This window comes from Passer montanus, unplaced genomic scaffold (assembly GCF_014805655.1).
Source record: "Passer montanus isolate IOZ18808 unplaced genomic scaffold, ASM1480565v1 scaffold65, whole genome shotgun sequence".
NCBI classification, from domain to species: domain Eukaryota; kingdom Metazoa; phylum Chordata; class Aves; order Passeriformes; family Passeridae; genus Passer; species Passer montanus.
The window spans coordinates 2010754-2036024 of NW_024371593.1; the positions used below are offsets into that span (position 1 = coordinate 2010754).

At 37.1% G+C, this 25271-nt stretch overlaps 1 protein-coding gene across 1 annotated transcript in view; it reads right to left on the reverse strand.

Annotated features, from left to right (window-relative positions):
* LOC120511382 (mucin-2-like) overlaps window positions 1-24099 on the reverse strand; it is a 29077-nt gene extending 4978 nt beyond the window's left edge. The window contains exons 1-30 of the mRNA XM_039728311.1: window positions 23996-24099; window positions 20771-20815; window positions 19661-19726; window positions 19005-19266; window positions 18476-18590; window positions 17768-17858; window positions 16829-16938; window positions 16397-16613; window positions 15325-15462; window positions 14762-14879; window positions 13750-13888; window positions 12605-12715; window positions 11490-11559; window positions 10935-11072; window positions 10686-10850; window positions 10085-10179; window positions 9060-9186; window positions 8080-8335; window positions 7458-7510; window positions 6974-7074; window positions 6052-6203; window positions 5491-5629; window positions 5283-5396; window positions 4586-4765; window positions 3112-3351; window positions 2306-2462; window positions 2018-2146; window positions 1539-1665; window positions 797-840; window positions 509-703 (exon numbers count right to left, since the gene is read on the reverse strand). Coding sequence (XP_039584245.1) covers window positions 509-703; window positions 797-840; window positions 1539-1665; window positions 2018-2146; window positions 2306-2462; window positions 3112-3351; window positions 4586-4765; window positions 5283-5396; window positions 5491-5629; window positions 6052-6203; window positions 6974-7074; window positions 7458-7510; window positions 8080-8335; window positions 9060-9186; window positions 10085-10179; window positions 10686-10850; window positions 10935-11072; window positions 11490-11559; window positions 12605-12715; window positions 13750-13888; window positions 14762-14879; window positions 15325-15462; window positions 16397-16613; window positions 16829-16938; window positions 17768-17858; window positions 18476-18590; window positions 19005-19266; window positions 19661-19726; window positions 20771-20815; window positions 23996-24068 — 3967 coding nt within the window. The 5' untranslated portion in view covers window positions 24069-24099. The remainder of the gene's footprint in view (window positions 1-508; window positions 704-796; window positions 841-1538; window positions 1666-2017; window positions 2147-2305; window positions 2463-3111; window positions 3352-4585; window positions 4766-5282; window positions 5397-5490; window positions 5630-6051; window positions 6204-6973; window positions 7075-7457; window positions 7511-8079; window positions 8336-9059; window positions 9187-10084; window positions 10180-10685; window positions 10851-10934; window positions 11073-11489; window positions 11560-12604; window positions 12716-13749; window positions 13889-14761; window positions 14880-15324; window positions 15463-16396; window positions 16614-16828; window positions 16939-17767; window positions 17859-18475; window positions 18591-19004; window positions 19267-19660; window positions 19727-20770; window positions 20816-23995) is intronic.
* Window positions 24100-25271: the final 1172 nt, after the last annotated feature.

The window sequence follows — 25271 nt, forward strand, 5'->3', positions numbered from 1 at the left end:
AATTAATTAACTGCAGGAATAATATAGCAGTGTACTCCAGAAGTAGAAGGAAACTTGATTTGGGTATTAAACACAATTATGAAAGGTTCCAGAGAATGGTTATAAATAGTTTAAACATTCCCTCAAACTAAATTTCTCATCTGCTCACTAATTTAAGAAATGGCAGCAACTGTCTATGTTTTCAGAAGCTGGTCTAGAACTGCTGGGGTTTTTTGCAAGGAAATGAGAAGATTCTCCAGGATGTAGTGATTAATAAACTCTATTAATTTTCCCCCTGGGATCACCATGGTAAAACAGAGGAGACTGAGTTTCTAAGAAATGCTGTATTAATTTCTACATCCTTAACTATTTTTTTTCAACTAAAGCTGCCAGGTGAACTGGCAGATCCAGCAGAAGTCAATAGTTTCAAGTAAAATTATATACTGTTAAGTGATGAAAAGGTTCTGTCTTTCAGGTAATTTTTACTTACAGAGATTTGTGAGTTATTTTAGAGATTATTCATGCATACCTGAAGCAGTAGTCGTGGGCTGACTTGTGGAAAATGTAAATGGGGTTGTTGTAAAAATGCCACATTTAAAGATGTTTCTGCTTATCGTTCCGTTGACATCGCATGTTGCACTGAAACACCATCCAGTTCCATCTGTGGTGTTGTAGATGAGTTCACCATATTTATAGCTATTCCCTTCATAAATGCAGTTGCAGGCTGTAATTCAGAAGTTTATTGTCAGTTCATGCCTCTATGAAAAGATAGCATCCAATCCTTCTTTTTCTAAATAATATTTCTTAGCTATCTTACCTTTATCATCGAACTTGCACTGTAAACCTTCTGATGTGCACTCACTGAAACAGAAAGCATAAAACCCCATATATTTTGTGATTGTGATGTAACATTATCAGACATCTTTCTGACAGATACTGGCATCAAAAGGCAAGGGACTTTATGTTTATTCCTAGAGTATTCTGTTCATTTTGGCTCCTTTTTGGCCATTATTTTCCAAAATCTTCCTTTATGTTAAACCCGAACTTACAAATAGAAGTGAAGTGAAGTATTATGCAAAGTTACAGGTAGAAGTCTCAAGGAAGACTTTCCTTTTTTCCTTCAAAACACTTTCCTTGCATTTGCAATGTTTTTGTAGCACAATAGAAGGCTAAAAGTGTAAATCTAAATGCTCAAATGAAGCAAGTATGTTACAAAATCCTTGGAAGCAGGTCACTAATAAATATCTTTACTCATGGCATAACATTTTTCCTGCCACAGGAATGTGAAATAAATATAGCCTAGTCATAAAGGACTTCTTGTTCTTGATGTATCTTAATGCTGAGGATTTACAATATAATCGGGAACAAATTAATTAAAACATAAAATCACATAAAACCTTCTTATTAATGTAGTAGGAAAACTAGCATTAGATCGTACGGCATTATTTCATCACAGGTAGCATGAGCTGATCCTGCATGTAACAGGAACACACAACTTCCCCCTGGAGTTTTGATCTTTTTTCCTTTGTATATGATGAGGTTGGTGTGTTAAGTCTTACCATATATTACATTCATCCCGCTTATATATCTTTCCATCTTCATCATCATAACAGTCACAGAGACTAACACACTTCATCTGATCCTCATGAAAATATGGCTTGTCTGGTGGGCAGTTAGGATAGCAGCCTGAAGGTGGAATAGGTAAGAATGAGATACAGCCAGCAAAGGTTTTCTTTGCACCAAATGCATTTGCAGGTCTTGTTTTTAATAGTCATCATGTTTTTACTTTATGTTTTGCAATAGCTCCAGGAAGAATGCAGAGTTACTAGCATCAGCAGAGCCCATCCATAGAGATGGGCTTAGTCCTAGAGATCTTCTTACTGCAGTTTCCATACTCTGCCTCCATTCATGTGCATGTAATGGTATTAGAGAAAATTCAATTGTGCAAATGCAGCTGTTGGAGGGAATATGCTTCATCAAAGACAATTTAAAATATGGCAATATGTACCCTCTAGGAGGTACTTGCAGCTATTTTTACCTTCTAAACCTGGCAGGTCATTGAGGCATTTTCCACTTGGGTTCTTACAGGTCTTCATACAGGAAGCACCACAAGGTTTATAGTGCCATTCGCATTCTCCTTGCTGATTGTAGTAATCACAGAACAGTGCTAAGGAGAAACAGAAAGTTGAACATATTCAGGGAAAGAAAAAAAAAAAGAGCAAACAGCTTAAGCATGAAAAATTGACACAGGGAGATATTAATGCACATATGTAAGATACTGTACACTTATCTACACTTTAGGGAGTGTTTATGACACAAAACTTACGACAAATTGTTGGGCTTCTCCAGGCTACGCATACACCAACTTCACTGCATGCTTGAGCATAGGCAGCTACTGCTGTACAAAAGCAATCACAGTCTCCTCCAGTGTCACAGGCACAAGCATCTGTCACACATGCTTGGTAATATTTTGCTGGTTCAACCTGTTATTAAACAGAAATATAATACTATGCATCCTGCCTTCTAAGTGATTTCTTACCTTTGCTAGAGTAGTTTTCTTACAATTGTAGTATCCCAGAGGAAAGGCCTACATTGGTAATTTCTTTTTCTTTTGATAGACACTGTAAGACAGCTGAAGTGATGCCAAATGATACATCCAAATCATGTATTGCCAGATTTTTAGAAACTTGGACTTGTATCCTGGTGTCAGATTAGATTAATTTAAAAAGAAAATATTAGGCAACTGCAGTTACCTGACAACATTTGTTATGTATTTAGTGTCAGGTAAAGGCTATGCTGACACTTCATTCCTATATTATTATTTCATTGAGCTTGCCTTCTCTACCTGGTATATGAGAATTTTCATTCAAGTCAGGCTGCAAGGAAATTAATATAATTACGAAATTATTATTATTTTGTAGTTATTTTTCTTTTTAAAATGTCTTTTTATTTCTTACAAGTAGGAACTATAAATCTATTCCATTGAGGGTGATTCAGACTGGAGTTTTCCTGGCACAATTTGAAGTGAAACATATTAATAAACAAGGCATGCATCTTAAAACCTATGAGAACAGCACCTTCAACAACCCACAGACTTAGTTTTCCCAGAGTAAATGTCTGCCCTGGTAATACCTGGGAGTGACAGGCAGCAAAGACATTGCTGTTGATGATGCTACACTGCTTCTCTGACCAGGATTTCCGATAAGGGTTGGTAGAACATGGGTCCTTGACACTGGAAGCATCAGGGCATGTAGAGGATACTTTCCAGCTGTTTCCAAACTCGAGGACATTCTCTACTACAGATTGACTCCTTGTAGTAAAGTCATTGATGCTGTTACCATCATAATTTCCACAAAGACCACAGACCTGGCCCTGCAAAAGGATGTAAATAAAAGAATAATGGATGTGAGAAAACTTGAAACAAAATCTGAGACTAAAAGAATACTTAAAGTCTATCTCTTAGAATGGTGGCATTCCATTCTATCAGTCCTAAACATCTTCATACTCTGGGATAAAGGAACAGAATATGACCACTAAGGCTAGAAGGATACTGTTCTTAACTTTTTTTCTTTAAAATAGGAACAATAAAACCATCTTTTTCATCATAAACCTTCTGTCTTTGAGGTACATTTTTAACAAGGAAGTAAGGACTCACAGCTGATTAAGCTTTCAATTTAAGCCTTGTTTTATACAATAGCTATACATATAAAAACAACCTTCCAACTATTAAGTATTACCTGTTCAGCCACCTAATCTATTAATTGAGTCTTTACCATTAAGTCTGCTCACACATATATAAAGAAATTACATTTTCCTTGTGTATCCAGAAATATCCCTCATTCTGAATGTATGGATCTGTACAACTGTGAGAGGCTGCAATACATGCTTTTTCTGTGAAACTAAGGTGCACACTTTCCATACTACTACTGTTTTTACAAAATGCTGGTGAGTGATGCAGGGAAAGAACCTATGGTACTGAAAAAAGTTGGTTCTAAATTATGCCTATTTTAAATACCTAATTTAAATGTCATTGTGGTATGCAGTAAGATAGAAAATTCTGTATTTACTACAGTTTTTTGTGACTATATATCATAAGGTAAGAGAAGGAATATGAAAATTTGAATTAATTTTCCTTATCATCTGTGTAGTTATATGCTTGACAAATACTTGGTGGCATAAGAGAGGCTTTTACTCATTATACACCCCTTGTTCTTGAAGTGTGATAATTTGTGTGTCAATGAGAACTGGAAATGATGGATTATTTTCAAGATCAAGCCTATTCAGTTGATTTATACACAGGTAGTTATGTAATTTTAATAAGTCTGATAACCTGTAACAAGGTTCCGTTTGTAATTTCAAAAAAGTCAAGTCCAAAATTGTGTTTTGCCAACTCAAGTTCTGTCAGGCCAAATAGGCACTGTAAGCTGCCTTCCAAGCTCAGAATGATGACAAGGCTTCCTGAGGTACCAGAGGAATGGAAAGCAATGTGGGATGAACGGCAGGAATGCTAGAGACATCATTGTCTGGGAACCTGGCAGGGTCTCAACAAGATTCACATCCAGTCAAACATGGACAGTAAATTGCCATTGAACTGCTAGTTCCATACCTTGAAACCAGGGCTGAGCTTGATGAAGATGCTGGTTTTCTTGTCCCACATGAGGATCAGTCCATTTTTGGTCTCAATGACCAGGTACATCCCCATATAGCGGACTGTGTATGGCACCTCGTCATTCTCTCCTCTCTTTATGACACTGACGCTCTCTTCACTAAGGATCAGCTCATAGCTCTGAAACAGGAGGAAAAGGTAAGGAGAAATGAGCTCAGTAGCTGCAGCTGTGCTCTTCAAACATGCTTTTCTGCTTTTAAGAGTACTATGAATAGTTTATATCATGAAAACAAATAATCTGAATGCAATAAATGAAAGCAATATAATTCAAATTTCAGGTTCCTGGAAGTGTGGTAACAGATATTTTGAATGGCGTAGGTTAAAAAAAGTGTCTTTTGACACTCATGGAGGAACTACATTGTATACAATAAAAGAATCTTCTGACACAATAGGCTAAATTTCTGCCTTTAGACCTTTACTTTTCCCAAGGATGATCTAAGATAGTGTGGGAATTTGAAAACATAGAAAGGTAGGAAGATCTATCAAATATTTCACTTGAATCCAATGTAAACCTAATTTAATAATTGAATTGCCTTTTAAAATATTTTCCAAATTCTTTGAAGCAGTAGAAATCCAGGCTTCTCCTAAGCCTTAGCAGGTACAAAACAAAACTGCTGTATATGCAAAACCTTCTTACCTCTAAGAAGACTTTGATAGACTTTGAGCAAGTTGTCCCAGTGTTGCCACAAGGAACATTTTCAGTGGCAACCCTGAAGGTCCCATTGACTGCTCCACTTTTCCCACAGTGATCCTGAATAGAGAATAACAATAATAATTTAAAAATGTATTATTTTTACAGATAGGATCAAGATTACCTCTAATTTGCTACTGCTAGCTATCAGTACCTGGACTAGTGTGTATTCACAATTTCCATTGAAGCTGAATCTTTTGTCATCAAAGGTATTATAATGACCATCTCCATAAACAGCACAAGTGCCCAGACATTGATCTTTGGTGCATTCCCACTTCCTATTCTTGCATACACTAGAAAAAAAAATTAAATATTTTAATAATAAAACAGCTTACTCTTTTGTGTAGACATATCTGAACAATCAATATTTGTTTGACAACCCATCCCTGCCAAATGCTATATTTTTTCTGGAAATAAAACACTCTTTTACATTTTTCATGTAAAGCATTAAAGAAAATTCTGTTCTGCTACCTGAATACCTTAACTGCAAAACTAGGTACTTAATGAACCCTGTACTCCTAAAGGTTTCCTCCCATTCTGTGCTTTGGCCATCTGACAGATATCAGAAGGTAACCTTCTCATACTGTGTAATCCAAAACGAAAAGATCTAAAATCCATCAACTGATTAGGTTTGCAATCCAAATCTTTTACTATAAAAGGTCTTCAGGAAGGCAAATGATGGAACCAGGAATGCTGCTTCTGCAGATATACTTACCAGGTGTTACAGTCGAAGTTGATCTTTTCCCCAGGCTGGTACATGGCTTCATTGTGAATACATGGACATTCCTCTTCAGGAATACAACCACCCTTCCCATCTAACACAAGCCCATCTGGGCATATGCAGCCAGATGTACATTGTGAGCTATACTGGAAAAGATAAAAGAAAAACATAATTTTAGAGTGAAATGATCAATTAGAAAAAGGAAGAATAATTCTCATTAAAGGTCCCTTATATGGTCTCATTGCTGCCCAATAGGAGCGAACTATAAAGTAATTAAAGGGTAACAGAACAAAAAAGTTATTAGCCATAGATTTAATAAAATATAAATTTGTCAAAGAGAAACGTTTTATGTATACTAATCCTGATTGTCCTGCTGGAACCTGTGAAATTTCAAACACATTGGCTCTTACACTTTGTAGTGGGTGCTTTGTGACTGAATGGACTTTTAAAAGAAAGACAAGTAATATTTTTTCCAGTTTAGCTGAGTTGTATTGAAATCTATTTATCTCATATGGTACTTATGGAATAGCATATGGCTACCAAGAACTCTAGTGGAGTAACATGATTAGATGCAGCATGGTATGAGAAAGAATAATTTCTCCTAGCCAGCTTTTAGCCTTTCCTAAAGAAGGCAAATAAGCAGTAGAGCTCTAGATTTTTCACTAGTAGTTACTGTTACCTCCAGTAGCTGAAGAAAGGTAGACACTAATCTTAAGAATTAATTTGGATATTTATTATTATATTTTGATCCAAGGGTTCCATTGTTAATGCTTCATAACATCATTTTAGGGCTTCTGCTACAAGAATAATGTATCTGTGTTGTAGGTTTGGAGTAGATGCAATAGATAATTACTTCAGCAGCAAGAGCACAGACAAAACCTGGAAGTACCATTTCACTGGGCCATGAAATACTTACACACTGCATATCCAGAGTCTGGCAACTTTTTTGACATTCTGCTCCAGTTGTTCCTGCTGTGTTGTTTTGACAGTCAAAGTAGACCATGGGAGATTCACAGACTAGAGGAAGGAAAGAAGTGGTACAGGGTTTATTCCACAGCTGTAGCCATTTAAACCACCTATAAGTTCTTTGGAAATTCCCTATTTCAGTTAGGAGAGATTGTTGTCCCTATTCAACCTGCTGATTAGATTCACTACAGAGTAGTGGATTCCCCCCCCAAAAAAACCAACCAAAAACCCCCCACAAAATATAACAGAATAAAAAGTCTTTATGTAAAAAGAGGTTTTACGATTAATCCAGTTCACTCCTGCCTTTTATGATAACTGTAGCACTATGACTGAGAAATGCTTCTATTAAGAATCCATTAAGAAGAATCAATTCTGTGAACTATTCTGTGCAAGATATGGTAAAGAGAAAAAAGTAAGTGGAAGACTATTTTTACCTGAAGTAGGATTTGGTGCTCCAATGCAATTCAGTCTTCCCTGGACACAAGTGCTGTAAGAGAGGGAAAAACAATCTATTTTATTATCTCCTCTCAAACCCAGTATTGAGATTGAGATTGAGATTGATTGATTGTCAAGTTTCAGAATTTTCAAAGGAATTGCAAAAACCTGTTTTGCAGTCTCAGGAAAGAATTTGTCTCAATACCACTAAATGTGCTGATTTCATATGATATCCATTGTTGCTTAGCAGGAAAATTCATAGGTTGTAATGCAAATATGTCATTGCTTATTACTTACATTCTCATAAGATCTCCTCTTGTTTCTGTTGCTGTAATTTTCTACTTGAAAGATTATGGAATTAAATGAAAAATGCACCAAAGTACAACTGCCCTATCAATCTAGAAATATTACGGAATCATAGAAAACTTTAGGATGGAAAAGACCCTTAAGATCCTCGAGTCCAACCATTAACCCAGCACTGCCAAGTCCACCACTACACTATGTCCCTAACTGCCATATCTCTACGGCGTTTAAATTCTTGCAGGGATAGTGACTCAACCAGTTCCCAGACTTCAATGAGAAAACACACATTGTTTGAATGTTTTAAAAAAGATTACTTACCATACACGCCCACTTTCATGGACCACTTCTCCAAATGGTACAGGAGACCCTTTGTAGTAGCAGGGGCATTCATTAGCAGGCACACATTTGCCACTGTCATCCATGTAGGTTCCATTTACGCAGGTACAGCCATCAACTGGGACAAACTTGATGCTGCATGTGACATCAGGCTCACTCAGAGAGCGGCAGGTGGGTTGGCAGGAAGAGATGGTATAGCTGTAGCTCAGGGATTTGGGACATGAGGTGGTGTATTTTGCTTGAGAGTGGAAAATAAAATAGATTGTTAATTTCAGATGGTAAATTCTCATGTGGAAAAAGAAAAATCATAGGCAGTAGAAATAACATGTAAACAATACACCTCTGCTTATGTTGCATATTTCATGTATTTCTGAATAATTTCAGAGTTTGATCTAAAAAGCTATTGTACATGTGGAGTAAATGATGCATGCAAAGAAGATTTTTTCAAATGGAAGTTCATAAGGAAACCTCCATTTGGTGCTGCCATTCATTGCCAAGATGCCTAAACTTCTTGAGGAATGAGACAAGATATCTTCCTGAATGTCATCTGCTATGCTGAAAACAGACATACTGGGTGCGCAGAACCCAGCATCAAAGACATGAATTTGCAAGTGTTCTGGTTGGTATTACTAGTGCTGTTATTCTAATACAACACATTATCTCTGCAATAACGTGTGATTCTTGTAAAGCTGCAGTGAAACTCTAAGTTGCACAGAAACAGGTGGAGGCACTTCCATAAAAACAGCCCCTTTCATAATCAAACCACATCTCCCTTCTATTCATATTCACTCTTGCCAGCAATGGATTGATTTTAAGGGGACAGCAGAGAATTACTTCCAGGAGTGCACTTAACAAAATCCCTTCCTCATCACTTACTGATTTGTCTAGAAATGAGTAGAAAATAATCTCTGAGCAGCATTTTTTACTGATGTGTGTTCTTAGGAAATATGGAGAGCACTTACTGCAGACATCAGTCCTCCATCCCTGCAGCTGGATTCCTTTTTCAGCACAAGCTCTCATATAGGCAGAGAGAGCTGCACACAGACAGTCCTCACTGTTTTCACAGTTACATGTGTCAAACATGCAGTTCTAAGAATGGAGAGAAAAATAAGGTCCCAGCACTGGTAATATTGTCAGTCTTTAAAAAAACAGTGAACTTTAAAGTCTAATTCCTTAATCTTTCTTCAGATATGCTCACTCATAGACAACAGTAATCTTTAAAAAATAGTGAACTTTATCTTTCAAGTCTAATTCCTTAATCTTTCTTCAGATATGCTCACTCATAGACAACAGTAACACAGCTTTATCACTTTCTAGTCTTTGTCTAAGGTTCCTGGCAGGGGAAAATGCAGGTAATGAAAATCCAGTCAATTACTACAGTTATAATTAGGAAATAGTGGTCTTAAAGTCTGTTATACATTTTGCAGCTTCTTGGTCCTCTGAACCTTTTTAGTGGATATGCTGCACAACAGCACCCAAATCTCTTTCACAATGGTAATGGGCTTTCTGTTCCAAGCAGTTATTAATGGCTCTTTCACAACGTGCAGTCCAGACGCCCCATTTCACCAGCGTCAACACCTGGGTGACTCCTAGTGAGAAGAGTGGTTTGCAACACGTTGATAGTAGAGTGATGGTAATTAGGTAATGGGCTTTCTGTTCCAAGCAGTTATTAATGAGATGCCAGGCTGATAAGGTAACAATTGACTGATATGCAAACAAGCATTTGACAAGCCTTTAAATACACTATCTGGCTTATGTGTAAAACCACCCGGGAGTAAATAGCCGCCTTTTCATCGGCAAACAAGTCAGGATCTCGAAGCCAAGACTGACAACCAAAATAAAGCAATGTTGCAACACAAAGAGAAACACATGCTGAAAGAAGGAAGTACTGCAGTACAGCAACGGGGATACAGGCATTGCCTAAGACACGTCTGGAACAGCTCCTATTTCTATTGTTTCCAAAGGGAAAAGCAGTCGGGCAAAGTACCGTGTGGTAAACAGCAGGATTCACTGCATAGTGACAAGCAGCAAAAGGTCCTGTGCTGTCAGTGAGCAGTCCACACCAATGCTGAGCGTATTTTTCTGTGAAATGAAGACACAATAAAAATGCATATTACTCTTTGTACTTCATCAGTCACAAACCCATGCTTGCCCTGGCCTAAGCAGACAGTTCTGGCATTTCCATTAAATCTCTTCTTCTCCTGTCTTTTTTCTTTTTTTTTTCCCACTCAGCTTGTGGGTCGTGGTTCCTAAAACCAAAGCAGAGGACTTGCTGAAGGAGATGAATTAAAGGTTTCCAAAGATGCTCCTGTAATCCACGTCTCTGACACCAAGCTGTCAGCTTGGACATCTACTCTATTTTCACTGACCTTGCAGTTTGCTTCACTTATGCTTCTGTCACTCTTTTTTTACATTGTTGGTTATCTTCAGTGCGTTCATTTTGAATATTTGTTTCTGATTTCAGATGTAAGTTTTTATCAAATATTTAAGTTTTTATTTTTTTATCTTTGCTTTCCAACAGATGTGTTTTCCTTAGAGATTAGCAAAAAGAAAAAAACAAGCCAGAAGAAATTCTAAGAAGCACTCACCATTATCAATGCTGAGTGCACAAGGATTCTCAAAACTCTGCTGGATATTAGGGCATGAAGCCTGAGTTTTCCATGTGTTAGCAAATGCTGATGCTGTTCCTTCAATTATTCCACTTATGACCTTGAAGTCATCAGTTTGGATGTTATTGAAATTTCCACAGAGACCTGTTGAAAAGGAGTGAAAAGTTTACACTGCTCTGACTACAAAAAAAGACATTGATCAAGGAGTCCTTTATTTCATTCACTCACCACAAGTGTGGTTTTTGAAAGAAGCATCCAGACGCACAAACACTTGCATCACGGGTGTGAACTGCACCTCAACCTGGACCCCAAAGCTTGTGTCCATGATCATGAAGAATGAGGAAGGTCTGAACATGGTGACATTAGCTACACAATGAGAAACAAAATGGTCACTTTCTGAACAAGGCCAAATGCTGAAAACACAATACTGTTCTTTTTTAATTTCTATTGTATTTTTTGCAAATTCAGAAGTGAAATAAAGATCTGGAGGTCAGAGATATCACATGGAATCCTTAGTTATTGAAACAAAAATAAAATTTATTTCTAAGCAAGTGTGAGCACAGGGGTAGTAACAAAAAAAGATGTAAAAGAGGTAAAGAGATGTCTTCTGCCTTCACTTTTATGCAGTGAGAAGGAAGTAAATCTGAGAGTAATCAAATCAGGAGACTGTAAATTCTGTTTGCTACTGTTTGAACCCTTGCCTGTGTTTGTCCAGCATGACACCAAACATCCCACTTTACTTCAAAAGCATTCGTGTAATTTACTGTTAGAGGGAAAAACTACCTGCTGACATGGGCAGCTGGGTGTAGATGGAGTTCACAAACACACCGCCATCAGGTTTGACCTCCACGATCTGACAAGGAAGAGGAGCAAAATGTGAATCCTCTAATGGTTTGGCTTGGGAGGGACTGTTAAAGGTCATCCAATTCCAAACCCCCTGCTGTGGGACACCTTCCACTAGGCCAGGTTGCTCAAAGCCCCATCCAACCTGGCCTGAACACTTACAGGGATGGCACACCCACAGAATCTCTCAGCAACTAGTCCCAGTGTTTCACCACCCTCATGGTAAGGAATTTCTTCCCAATATCTAATCTAAACATGCCCCTTTCAGTTTGAAGCTATTCCCCTTTGTCACATGACCTTGTGCCCTAGGTTGTAGGCTCATTTTAAGGACTAAAAGTCTCTCCAGAGCTTTCCCTTCTCCAGGCTGAACAACCCCAACTCTCTCAGCCTTTCCTGACAGGAAAAGTGCTCCAGCCCTGTGTTAGTCTTTGTGGCCTCCTCTGGACCTGTTCCCACAGGTCCATGTTCTTCTTATGATGGGGAGCCCAGGCTGGCCTTCTGGGCTGCCAACCATGTGTGAAAAATAACTATAGCCTAAAGAGTAATAATGAAGAGGACCCCAGTGATATTAATTAAACCAATATTCAATAAAAAGGTAGATCTTTGTGATTTCACTTCCCATTTATTTCTACTTCGTACACTTTACTAATTTTCCCTGCCAGAAAAGAATTACTTTTAAAGGGACTTTTTCAGCTTTTTAGGGGATTACATTATCTTGTTTTCTTTGAACACATCTTAGTGATTAATTACCTCACAAACTGTTGTAATCATAATTACTAACCTTGAAGCTCATGGTCTTTTCTCATCTAATTGGCAGAGAAAATAGCTTTTTTCTGCTTTGTGAGTACAATGTGTTTCTTAATGAAATCCACAAAGCCAAATTTATGGCTGATCTGATTTTCCTAACAAAATCCACTTCTTTTCACTTGATTAAAAATATCATCTACTCATCATACATATGCTGAAAACCTGACAGAGAAATGCAGCTGCCTCACTGATTAAGCCCTAGTTTCTTCCCTCCCTGCATTTTTATTGTGCTTATTTTGCATGCTTACAGTTTGTCCTTTATTCATGTTGAGGGTCACTGACTTCAGGCAGGTCTCGGTGTCGGTCAGGCCACACTTGCGTAGTTCTGCCAGGATGGTAAATTTTTCATCTTTACAGTCCTGAAAAAAAAAAAGTCAGGTTATTTCACAGAAGACTAATTACAGAAGTTTTCCCTATAAAATTTTCTCTCAGTTCTGAAGAAGTATTTATTTTTCTGGAGAAGATACAGACTGTAGCAAATTCCAGAGCTTCTTTGGCTGAAGATTCAATTTTTCCCTGTTTGAATTATTAGGAACAAGAAATGTAGAATCAGGATTTTATTGATTGTATCCATATGGATGTCAAGATGGAGATCCATATTCATATTTGGTGGTTTTATCCATGACAACTTCCAATGTTTGATTCAATTCTATTGTAACTCTCTGTAGCTGGTATCAATGCTAGACAAAAATTTCTGATAAAATATGTTTTAGGTGAACAGTAACATACAACATTTTATTTCCATATACTGAATGGTGCAGATGGGGAAAAAGGAAAGCAAACAACAAACAGAAAAAGCCCCAAAAAGATCAAAATATTTCACCTACACATCTGTAATTAAATATTTTAATTATAATTAATTTCCAAATTTCCTGTTTATTTTGAGTTATTTTTAAATGTTTAAAAACATTTAAAACAAAAACATTTAAAAGCTAAGTGGAATGCAATTAACTTGAAGTGTTTTTCTGTATTTAAACTCCACAAAAATAAAAAAAAAGGCTGGTTTGTAATCTTTATTTTTAAGAACAGTTACTGTAATTTTTAGAGTTGTACCATTTGTCCAAATACCTTGGAGTAACATGGCAAAAATTATGCAACCCAGTAAGAGAGCTAGATTAGCTGTACTGAAGGTTGCACACTAGGCAAATTCTTAAAAAGACAGTGCTCTTCAATTACTCTCTCACAGAACTGGAAATTTTCCAGTGAGCAGCACACACGGTTACATGACATCCTAATAATTACCTGATGATTGTCAGTGAAATGGCAGCTAGCAAACATCTGGCTAAGTTGCAGGGAATTTGATGTCTGTATTCCGAAGTGTTAAGTTTAGTAAGTGTTTTCTTTCTATAAATCTATAAGGCTTTATGACCTAGAAGTACCCTCTGAGTCCCACCTTAGAGAGGACGTAGATGCAGTCTCCGTGGTGATCATAGTGCTTCTTATCATATGTGGAAATGTGGGAGCCTCCCACGACAGAGCACGTTCCTGGGCATGACTTGTCTTGGCAGCTCCACTGGCCTCCATTACAGGTGCTGGAAGAATAGAGTTAGGTAAAATCAGTAAGAGTGGTCCAGAACAAGAGGACGTACAGTGCTGTTAGGTGCAGCTGCTTTGCTATTGCTTTTCCCTTCAAGCTGTGGTTTGACACACAGGTTTAAGAGTTTCCAAGTGCGGCGAACTTGTGATGCAACGTATTAAAATCAATTTCTCTGGTAACCATTCTCATTTCTTATCTAATTGGTTTCCTTCTTTGGATAGGTGAACTCTCCAAAACAGATTTGGATAAATAATTGTGTGGCTTTTTTCAGGTAACATAAAGTACAACGACAAGTTAAAATATCTTCTGGGTGGTTTTGTTGTTTTGTTGGGTTTTTTTGGGGGTTTTTTTGTTTTTGGTTTTTTTTTTTTTGTAATACAAATGTATCATGGACTAATAAAAAAGGTAACTCCACATCTGCTCCTGATGCAGACTGTGTCTATTTTCAAAGCTGATGTGGTAGAGCACAGGTACAGGATTAATAATTGTGAAATCGAGCTTGTATTGTGTCATCCCTTGCTTTCTCCAGAGAAAATAAATATTTGCAAATACATTAATGACTATAACTTCATTCCCCTCAGAGAATTCCAAATGTTTGAACAAAATAAACAAAGAGGAAGCATTTTAATTGATTGATGAGAAATCTAAACATTGTAAATCCTTGCTTTGATCACCATGAGATAGAGTGCAAAGCTAGTGATGGCTGTTGCTAAATAAAACAAATAATGTTCTTTAGGGGTGCTTTGGAAATGTAGCAGTCAGTTAAATACACACATCAATTACCAGTGATGCAATTGCATATAATAAACTATTAAACCCATCGAATATATGAGAGGAAATAGTGAGTTAAAAAAGTAACATAGGTTACCAGGTCTGGCATGGCTCTGAAAAAGAAGCTCCCGTAGCATAGGTTTTGCCATTGTAAATACAGGAGCACTCCTGCTGGGGAATGCAGCCAGAGTTGTTGATGTCATCAAATACAGTCCCTAAATTAAAAAAAAAAGACAAAACCTTGATCAATTAAAGACACATTTCCTATACACCATTTTATTTGTTATGAATCCTAAATATTTTCTTAACAAGAGATCTGCAATTGTTGTGAGTGGACACAGCAATGCTGAGGACAGCAGGACTGTGTCAGACTGCTGAGGGAAGGATTCAACCTTTGTATTCTTAAATTCCACCTGCTCTGAAAGAGGGACTTGTAGCATAGGTGGCTGGTTGAAAGATTAGTCTTGATCTCGTTGCTGTTCTTGTTTCCTGCTTTCTGAATATTGCACATGTGTTGGCAATTAATTCACACATCTTTTCTCAGCTGACACTTGACAAACACTTGTCACTTGCAGCTGTGAAAAATACAACTACACGAGGCTTAAATCCCATAGAACCTACAGGTAAGCTCTTGTTCCTTGAGATCAGAGATGTGAGTACTTAAGGACTTGCCTGGGGGGCAGAAACAGCCATCAATACAGTGTTCTTCACAAAACAGAGATCGTTCAGGATTCGTGCATGTATCAGTACAGGGGGAGTTGCACTCCTGGTACTGCATGTTGTAAGGACACTTCTTGGCTGAAATTTAAAGGAAGAGATTTTTTTTAGTCAAAAGCATTTCTAGTTCTCTATACATGTAAATATTTATATCCATTTAAGTTTGTAAACTAGATAAAAAAACCAAACAAACAACATAAAAAAAAAACACATCAAACTGCAATTGACCACTAGCTCTCAAAAATTGCAACTTTAACCACCTAAATCCCTATTTTACAGTTGAGATGTGCATTCTATGACTCTGGTGCTGAACTGGCTCAATGACTGATTTCTGGGGACAGCAAGGTAACAACCTCAGAAAGCCAGCAAGGTCTGTTTCTACAGGCTCCCTTCCCTATGAACACCTGTACTGCTAGTGAAACGGAAGACTTAAGTTCCTAAAGCTTTAGTATATTTGCATTTTGAGATACCATCAGAAGGACAAATAGCACCTCATGGGCTTTTGTTTTGGAGCAAATGCTGGTGACACTATCAACAGCTACCCCATAATCAAGTATATGTCTAAATCAATACAAACTCATCACTATCAAGCAAGAGGAGATAAATAGGTGATTAGTTAGACATACACCTGTGAAGATCCAATCAGTTAACTGAGAACACCAAGTGCTAGCGCCATCACGAGGAAAAGAATCAGGAATACAAGCAAGCAAGTAAGCATGCCTCAATCTTCCTTCTTGTTTTTCCTTTATTTGCTTCCTTTACTGTACCGGTTCATTAAATTACACTTTGGTTCTCATTAGAGTACCCATGATAGTGTTTTGGTAGTGTTTAATTCAGTTTGCATTAAAATCCTTAGCTCTTTTGCTGAAGTCTTCATGCTGGAACTTATACATCAGAATTTTCTAAAGGATTCAGTCGTGAACAGGCTGTAACTCCTCCTGCATCCTCAGCATTATTTGAGAGCTTGTTTGTTAGTTACTGAGCATGAAGCAGGGCTGTCTCCAGTGATACTCACGGCACAGTTTTGAAGTTCTCCAGTCCAGGGGCTGCCCACCAGCATGAGCACACTGCCGGGAGTACTCAGCGAAGGTGTCACAGATGCATGTGCTGTTTTCAGATTCTGCAGAGCGGCACAAGTCATTTTGGCAAATCTTGATGTAGTCTTCAACATCAACTAGGTCATTACAGTCTGCAAACGCAGAGCTGGTCAATGTTTTCTCACAAATGTCATCCTTTGGAGGAAAAAAAAAAGTAGACAAATCTCAGTAAATAGAAAGAAGTTGGGGGGTTGGTATTGTTATTTTTTTGTAATTATTATGTAACATAATTTTATAGCTCTCTTTAAGTTGTTGTTGCCTGAGAGCTTTTGCTATTGGCCTGTATGAAGTTGTAGAAGGGAATGGATAAATTTGAAAGAAAAACAAAAGGAAAGTCAAAAGATCCTTACAAGATTATCAGAGCAGTTATATGTCGGGATAGAAGTGGAGTCTTCACAGTGTTCTGTTGGCCCATCCATTTTCTGCATATTCCCAAACTGCAAGGCTGTCATCTTAATATCTGTAGAAAAGAAGTTTAATAATGAAGATCAGAGGTTTTTGTTCAAAACAATTGCCTGTTATCTTTTTTTTCTCTCAAGAATTTGGGCCAAGGCTGGCCAAGACAGTCAGCTCCCTTAAGCTAAATGTGATCATCGCCTCTTCCAAAAGAAGCACTACATCACTACCTCAACTTACCTTGTACAGCACCCTGGAAAAAGCAAACATTGGAAAACAATTCTCAGCCTATTACATCTAGATTTTATTACACTAAGATTTTTCCCAGAAAAATAACAAACTGTTTTCAGATCATATTGAGCCCATTCAGGGCAGAGGAAAAAAAAAATCTAAATGGGAATTTGGAGAACGGAGATTGTTGTAAGACAAGGTTTAGGAAAATGTTCAAGCTGGGAATAGTTAAAAAGATAAGATCTTACAAAGACTATACAAATCAACAGGAAAATGTGGATATACGGATTTTGAGACAAAAATGAAACTAGAAATGTACTGTCTAGAAAATATAATTGCCTTTTGTTTTATTGAATATATTCTATATTTAATTGTCTTATTAGTGAAAATCTGCTCATTTTTATGGAGTTACCTGATTAGTTTTACCAGCATGGTTTACAACAGTGGCAAGAAAGAGATGCAATCATTTGTTAGCATCAGTACCATATTTACACTCAAAGCATTAATTTACATAATCTGATCTCTCTACTACATATTTTTAAATGGAGATTGAATCATATCTTATGGGTAAACCATTTGACAGGATGGGAAAGAGGAATGCTGATGATGTCAGCCTGTTTGAGATCCTATAAACCTTTTTTTTTTAAATTTAAAACACTTACTGTTTGAAATGAACTCATTGTATATGGGAAAGCCATTGAAGTCACCACAAAGTCCACATGTCTGATTGGCATATTTCTCATTCAATTCCAGCTAAAATGATGAATAGCAAGTTGACAGAAGTTAGTATAAATATTCTAAAGTATATTCAAGACCAGAGAAAACAGTTGCATCTGCTGTCTCTCAGTATATCTTGTCAGATCTGTGGAATTTTACTTAGCAATTTAATTCAAGCATGCATGATAGAATAAAGACAGCTTAGATTTGACTGCAGAGTCCAAGCTATTGATACTATTGACACACACTTCAAATTTCACTGTACTACCTATACTATCCTTAGCCACTGTATATTGATTCTTCAGAAAGAAAATCAAATCCACAGAAAAAAAATGAAGGCATAGGAGAGTGAAATTCTGCTAAAAAATATATTTGAAGGGGTAATTAGGCTCTATAATAATACCAATAGCTAATGATACAATGAAAGTGATTTTTTCATCCTGTTTTAAGCAAATGCTTGCCATCCACTAGGTATAAATCCATGTAATTTTCTTTAGGACTACCTGGATGCAAGTCTCTCTTTACTAAGAAAGAATTGCTCAACAGTGTGAGATAATAAGGCAATAGCAATCCCCATAACAGGTAGAGCCAGGCCTAATCAAAGATTAGCTCTGTTCTCTGAAGGGGTAAACAGGTCCAGGAGCAGTTCTTACCAGAATGCTGTCCTTTTCATTCCACAATAACACAACACCGATTTTGCTGCCAACTTTCACATAAATGCTGCTCTTCTCTATCGTAATACCAGATTGACTATATGGCAGCTGAACTCTGGGAAAAGGCAGAAAGAATGCTAGTTAGCTTCTGACCCAAATGTTTGATAAGAAGAAGGGAAAGTCTTGTGGTGTCCACCATCTGTAGGAATGCAAAAATAGTGTATTTTTGGGAAAGAAAAGCAATTACAGAATAAGATGGTCCAGCGTTATCAAATATGGAAGTAAATTTGGATTCAGCTTCTCAGAACATTTAATCCAAATTTTATTTTTGAGGCAATCCTTAACGGAAGGATTTATTTTCTATGACATGAATTAATAGCATTTTATTCATTATTTATGTTGGTAAAATTGTCAGATCTATTAAAGAATACATAATTGTTCTCCCTCCCCGCAAAGACACCAAAATACTTGGCAAAGATTGGGGACAAAAAGCCTGTGGATAACTAAGAAGTGTTATGAGTGAACTTACCTGTTGCCATCGACCATGACAGCATCTTTTGTTAGTTCAGCAACAACACCTTCGATTTTCATGGTGATGTGGTTGATTGTTGGAGTGTTTGCCACCACTTCACGCCTAATCTGGATGTTGAAATCCTCATAGGGAGCGTTGCAGTGGGAGGCAAAAACGTAATTACAGAGCCCAGGGAAGGTGAATATGTCCCCGTCGAAGGTCTTGAAGTGGAAGTTGCCCCATGTGCTGCACACACGGCCATTGTGAGCAGGATTAGCAGCTGTGAATTAAGACTGGCTGTTAAAAATTACTTTGAATCCCCAGACTCCACTTGGGGAAAATCAACTTGTCCAAAGCTTCATTTTCTCACTAAGTGTTTTTTGCCTGCCTAGCTCCATTTGCTGTTTTCTATCTAACCACTATACAGCTGTGTATGCATTCATCACTCATATCTCTTACACATACCCTGCAAATGGTTACAGTTATGTTCAGCTAGAGCTCAATTAGTCACCTTCACTTCAGCTAAGACAACAGTTTATTTCTAATCACCATGTTTCTCTTCTGAATTATCCATGGCTTCCTTTATCAGTACCTTTCCCCACCTATATTAAAGTCTCCTGTCTATACCCATTAAAACTGAACACTTACTGAATACCTTAGTTTCCTTTACTTACGTGTTATTGCTAGATTTGTTAGCAGTGGTGAGAAGACGTTGAAGTTATCTGAGATTTTGATTGAAGCTAGAAAAGAAATAAGAAAGAAATCAAAAATTAGCATTACAATACCTAAATTTGCATGTAGGATACACACAGGAAGGACTAGAGAGTTAATATGCCAGACCCAAGGAAACAATGTTAAGCCTGTTTTATTTTACACAGGTTAAAATTAGACAGTAAAATTTGAACTCAGAATACTTAAGTCATAAGAAAATTGCTTTCAGCTGTGATGTTCTGCATTTGCTACACATTAACCTTGACCTTTTTATGAAATTGTGCTTTATTAGAATATTAGAATTCTTCAGAGACATAGAACAATACAAAGGGCTAAGCTGTACTAAATTAGCCTCTTACTACTACAAAAGCAAAGCTGCCTTCTCATTACACCTCTTCTTTCTAAGGAGGGAATAAAAACCTTAATTATCACCTTTTCTCTGTTTTATATTTTTCTATTAAGGGGCTGAAAACTCTTCCAAATGGCCCCACATTGGTTGTACAGGACAGACACAAATCATTACATGGTAAAAGTCAGCGAGGATGGGTTGCCTTCTTGGTTTCAGCATCAGCCACTGATTTCACAGCAGGCCCAAGTGGTCTCACTTCCTTTTTTTAAAAGGAACCAAGCATCACTTTGGTTTTACATGTACATGTTCATGCAGATATGCATACAGCCTCTACAAACACATCTGTTTTCTTAGTTAACTATTATTATACAAATATAGCCATACTGTGTAATATGTGTGTGTGAATTTAGCAACTGGTGTCTAGTAAATATATTGCTCATCTTAGAGAGAGATGTTAATAAACATTTCTTTTCATCTGGCACCACTGGCAATATGCTAAGCAGGGGTTTTTTTAAGGCATTTTTATTATTCAGTATGGATGTAGCAAATAAAACAACTGGTGTCTAGTAAATATATTGTTCATCTTAGAGAGAGATATTAATAAACATTTCTTTTCATCTGGCACAACTGGCAATATGCTAAGCAGGGGGTTTTTTTAAGGCATTTTTATTATTCAGTATGGATGTAGCAAATAAATACAAATATACAGTATAAATAAATGTACCATTCTGTAGAAGACTCCCAGACAACTGACTTCCAGTTTGACCTCCTGTGAAAAAATTGTGAAAAGCATATTAAGAATAATATTCTGTACCTGAACTTTTAAAGCAAAGCATTTAGCTAAGATCAAAGGACCCAGATACAACCCTGTAAAACACAGGGGAGAGTCTCCTTTATCTTATCAGAGAAAATGAAACAGGCTCCTCAAGAAAGCTAAAATGTTATTATAGAAAGAGACATTCTATTACAAATACTCAAATCTTCTAACCCAAATAACAAATGTATTTTGTAATATGCTTTACAACATATTGTAATCCAAATAACACATATCTGCTTTCTTTGTTTCTCTCAAAACTCACTGAAAGATATTCTTATAATGGGATAACACCCCTTATTTCACTGCTGCACTAGATCTCAGTAATATGTGAGACAATACAGGAGGAATTCACAAAATGCAGGTGAGTCATTTATTAAAATTGTTGTGTAGAAGCCAGGTTACAAGAAAAAGCATGGAAGTGGTTAAAAGAATTAAGGGGCTTCAAGCTTCATCCAATAATGGCTGCAGATATTTATGAGTTTCTTTAGTGCCTAAGCATAGGGCCTTTTCTCAGGGAGCAGATGGGAAGCGTCCAATATGGATCTAGGTTTGCTCTACAGCTGGGTACAAGCAGGAACCTCTGAGGGACAGTACAAGGGCCACAGCCTGAGCAGTAACCCAGAAGTAATCTCATGAACCAGGTTTCCTGTTCTACCCATCTACTCACTCAAAGACCATTCAAACTCGCCTCTGCAGAAAACTTTAAGCATCGTGCTACAAAGCTATTTGACCAAGGGTTCTTGCTACAACACCTGAAGCAAAGACCTTTGAGAGCTGACAAATATTCTCTGGAATGCTTTGATTCCTAGAAAAAGACTGACCCTGACCTCCTGGGTTGACATTCTAAGATCTTGTATTTTATAAGTAAATATATCAGGCATTTCCTGTAAAAATTGAAGGGTTGCCACTTTATTTTGTGAAGGACTGAATGCACTGAGGATGTGATAACTGTGCTTGTAGCAGATTGACTAATAGGTACCTTTAACCTGCCAAGTCTAAATCCTCACAGGATTAAAGTGATGAAATGACTAATATCTGAATCCTTACCTGGATTATGTGAATGAGCACTGTAGGTGTCTAGTGAATTTCTCAGTCAAAGCAGAACTGCCTATGGAGTTTTCCCTAAGTTAGACCCCCTTTTCCTTATACAATAGGTGAGAAGAGTTCACAAAGAGAGCCCCAAGAGATTACTGGCATTGCAGCAGAGGGTTCTGGGCAACCCCTCCATAGCTAGAAGTTGCTGCAGTGTATGCAGTTTCTTTCAGCTCAAAGCTTTTAATTCTTTTCTCATTTTACTTTGTGCTAGACTGCTAGTGATTTGCAAAGAACTAACGTGGGACAGAGTTCAACCATTTTCCATTTCCTGCCCATCTTTGAGTATCATAGATAATAATATTAAGTAAATGTTTTCACATCATTATAATTTATACTGATTATAATTTATGAAAATATAATTGGTGAAAAAATTGATACAGATCAGGTAAGAGAAATACCTCTTTAACTCTACATAATAGGCTGAAGTTTGCTTTCACATAACATATCCATAGGAATCTCGGCAGGCATAGAATCACAGAAGGTTTGTTTATTCTAGTGCAGGAACCTTTGTAACACAGCAAAATAGATCTATATATGTATTTTGTTCTGTTAATTTTTCTCAAGGAAACAGCAGGAGCCTTTGTTTACTTAGCAAATACATCATTCCCAAGGAAATTCTACCTGCAGTGGTTTGTTTAGCAATTACACAATGCCACGTTGTTTACTGTGATAAAAATAAGTTTCTCTCGTTTGTAAGAAATTTACTCTTTGATAATGTGGAAACTAACCTAATGATTACGAATTTTTGGATGCATCCTGGAAAGTCTATGTCCATCTGGTAATTATTGTTGTCACCAGTTTATAAAAGTTAATATTTGACACAAAATATAAAGGCAGTTACACAATGTTTGAGGAGATGGCATGGGATGGGACCATTATTCTTTAGTCCGGATATCGGAAAATATTTCCCACAAGGTGTGTTTCAAATAAAGAGGTGCTTGCTGGGCACTGTCTAATCACCACTCATTTGTCAAAGCAGGTTATCAGATTAGCACTGCACAGGAGAAATAACTTTCTTGTTCCATGAAGGGCTGAAAACACTTCTGACCGACACTGCGTAACTCCAAACAGAAGTTTGTACTCTATGAGATCGGTGTGTTTTCAAGCACAATATAGATCAGCTGGCCAGTGATTTAGTGTTTATTTCACAAACTATAAAGCAGCCTTAAATTATATTTGCACTTCTCAATATTTTGAAAATGATATGCAAGATAAATTTACCTAGGCAATCTGCAGATCTTAAAATGTCAGCTGACAGGCCAGAAATTACTGTACATGAACAGGACTGACTTCCAAGCTTGTACCTCCTGCAAGTAGCTCAAATTTAATTGGTCCCATCAACTTAACAGGGCTCCTCATAATAATAAAAACTGCCAAGACCAGCACTGATGACTATAATACTGACAGGTAAAAAAACCCATCCAAAATAACAGATTGTTGTGTCCCTGTCCTGCTCATACTCAATATCTGTAATTTATATAAGTATTTTGCATAGGGTATTATAAATTAGTTACTGCACAATTAGTTACTGAAAATCCCTGCCATATGAATATTCCCTCCTGGTTTCTTTTGCAAAAGAAGTTGCAAAAAATGTTGAAAAACCTGGTGTTAGCCCCTGGTAGGTGACAAAATATTGAAAAAGATTGACCAGTGGTCTGATCTAGCTACTGGAAAATGCAGTGGTTTATATTTCATAAGAACCATAACATTCATAAGGAATTATAATACAAAATGCAACAGGAATAAAATGCTTTTTTAAGGCATATGGGACACTAAAAATCTGACATTTTAAGACATGAATAAGAGGTTTTTTTGGATTTGATCTTCAAGGCTACTTTCCATATGTAGTTATATACAGAAGTTTGAGGCAATATTAAATTGGTCCAGTTAATAGATAGACATTTAAAATGAAAATATATAAAGAAATTTTGTCAGCCATCTCTTATATGAATCAATTAGTATAGATGTTTAAAATATATTACTAGGTCTAAACAGAGTATTGTTTCTTTTCCCAATTAAAAAAAGAAAATTTCTTACCTATTTGATGGATACAGCAAACTGCTAACAGGAAAGCCCATTCTGGTAGCAATATCCCCCTGCCAAACCCCATCTTGAGTGGAGTTTGGCACAAGGATGTTGGGTCTAAACTTGATCAGGACTGCAGTTCACCTGTGCTTTGTCGCTCTTATATAGCAGGTGACTTTGGCTTCAGTCCCAGATTGATTCAGAGAGTGTAGAAAGGTGAGGTTTGGGGGATTTTAGCTATTGAACAGGTAAACAGAGGATGCTCTTCCTTCCTCAGAACTGGCCACTATTTGCATTTTGGGAGGAGTAAATACATTTACGTATGTACATTTTAAGATTCTATCCACTAAAGAAGTGATTGCAAATAAAATGCAACTCCTCCTCCACAAATAACAGGTCCTGGAACAAATTTAATTTGGTGTTGCTTTACAGTTATGCAGATGGATGGCAAGTATCTGTTCCAAGTTTTTCAGTAATACAATTGATGCCAGGAAACTTCTTGGCAAAAAAACCCCACTGATTTCTGAAATTTGTGGAATATTTAATATGTGGGGACCCAGCATCGAGAAGTCCCTCTATGCTTATTGGGGCAGCTAATCTTCTTGTAAAAAGAACAGAATAATAACCTTGAAGGGTGCTGCAGTCTCATGTGGCCACTCTGAGTGTGTGCCATGGAAACCCCCGTGTGTGGCACTCACAGGCATCAGGCACCCAGATGAGAAAGACTCACTCACACCTATCCTGCATTTGTTAGAGGTGGCCTTAAACCTTAAAATCTACTTTTCAGTTCTCTGGTTTTGTCTTCTCATAGAAAACATCAGGAGCCAGCCAGCCAGCCAGTCTCGTGGCAGCTTTCTAGGACTAAAAAGATTGATTATAGTCTGTGATCATGATTACATTGTTTCAGAATCATTCTTGTTTAATTCCGTTCACATCCACAGAGCTATGAGAACTACAAATTAGTGAAACAGGCAATGAATCAAGGGTATAAGGCTTGCCAGTAAAGGTTTAACACACCTTTTTTTTTCCCTGAGCATTGCCTTTTTGCAGTTTTACTGGGCAATCATTTCAAAAGCAGGAACAAATGCATACTACAATAAGTGCAGACAGTATTTCTACTTCTTGTCACTTTATCTTTTTTAGCTTGGCATTGGAGGTTGGATGAGTTACTCCAGGCAGATTTCTGTCTATTTCCTAGGTCAATGGATCTTACTTTAATAGTAAAAGATGGACAAAACTATTCAAAGTTACTGAAACAATTCTGTCAAACTGCTAGGTTTGGCAAAAA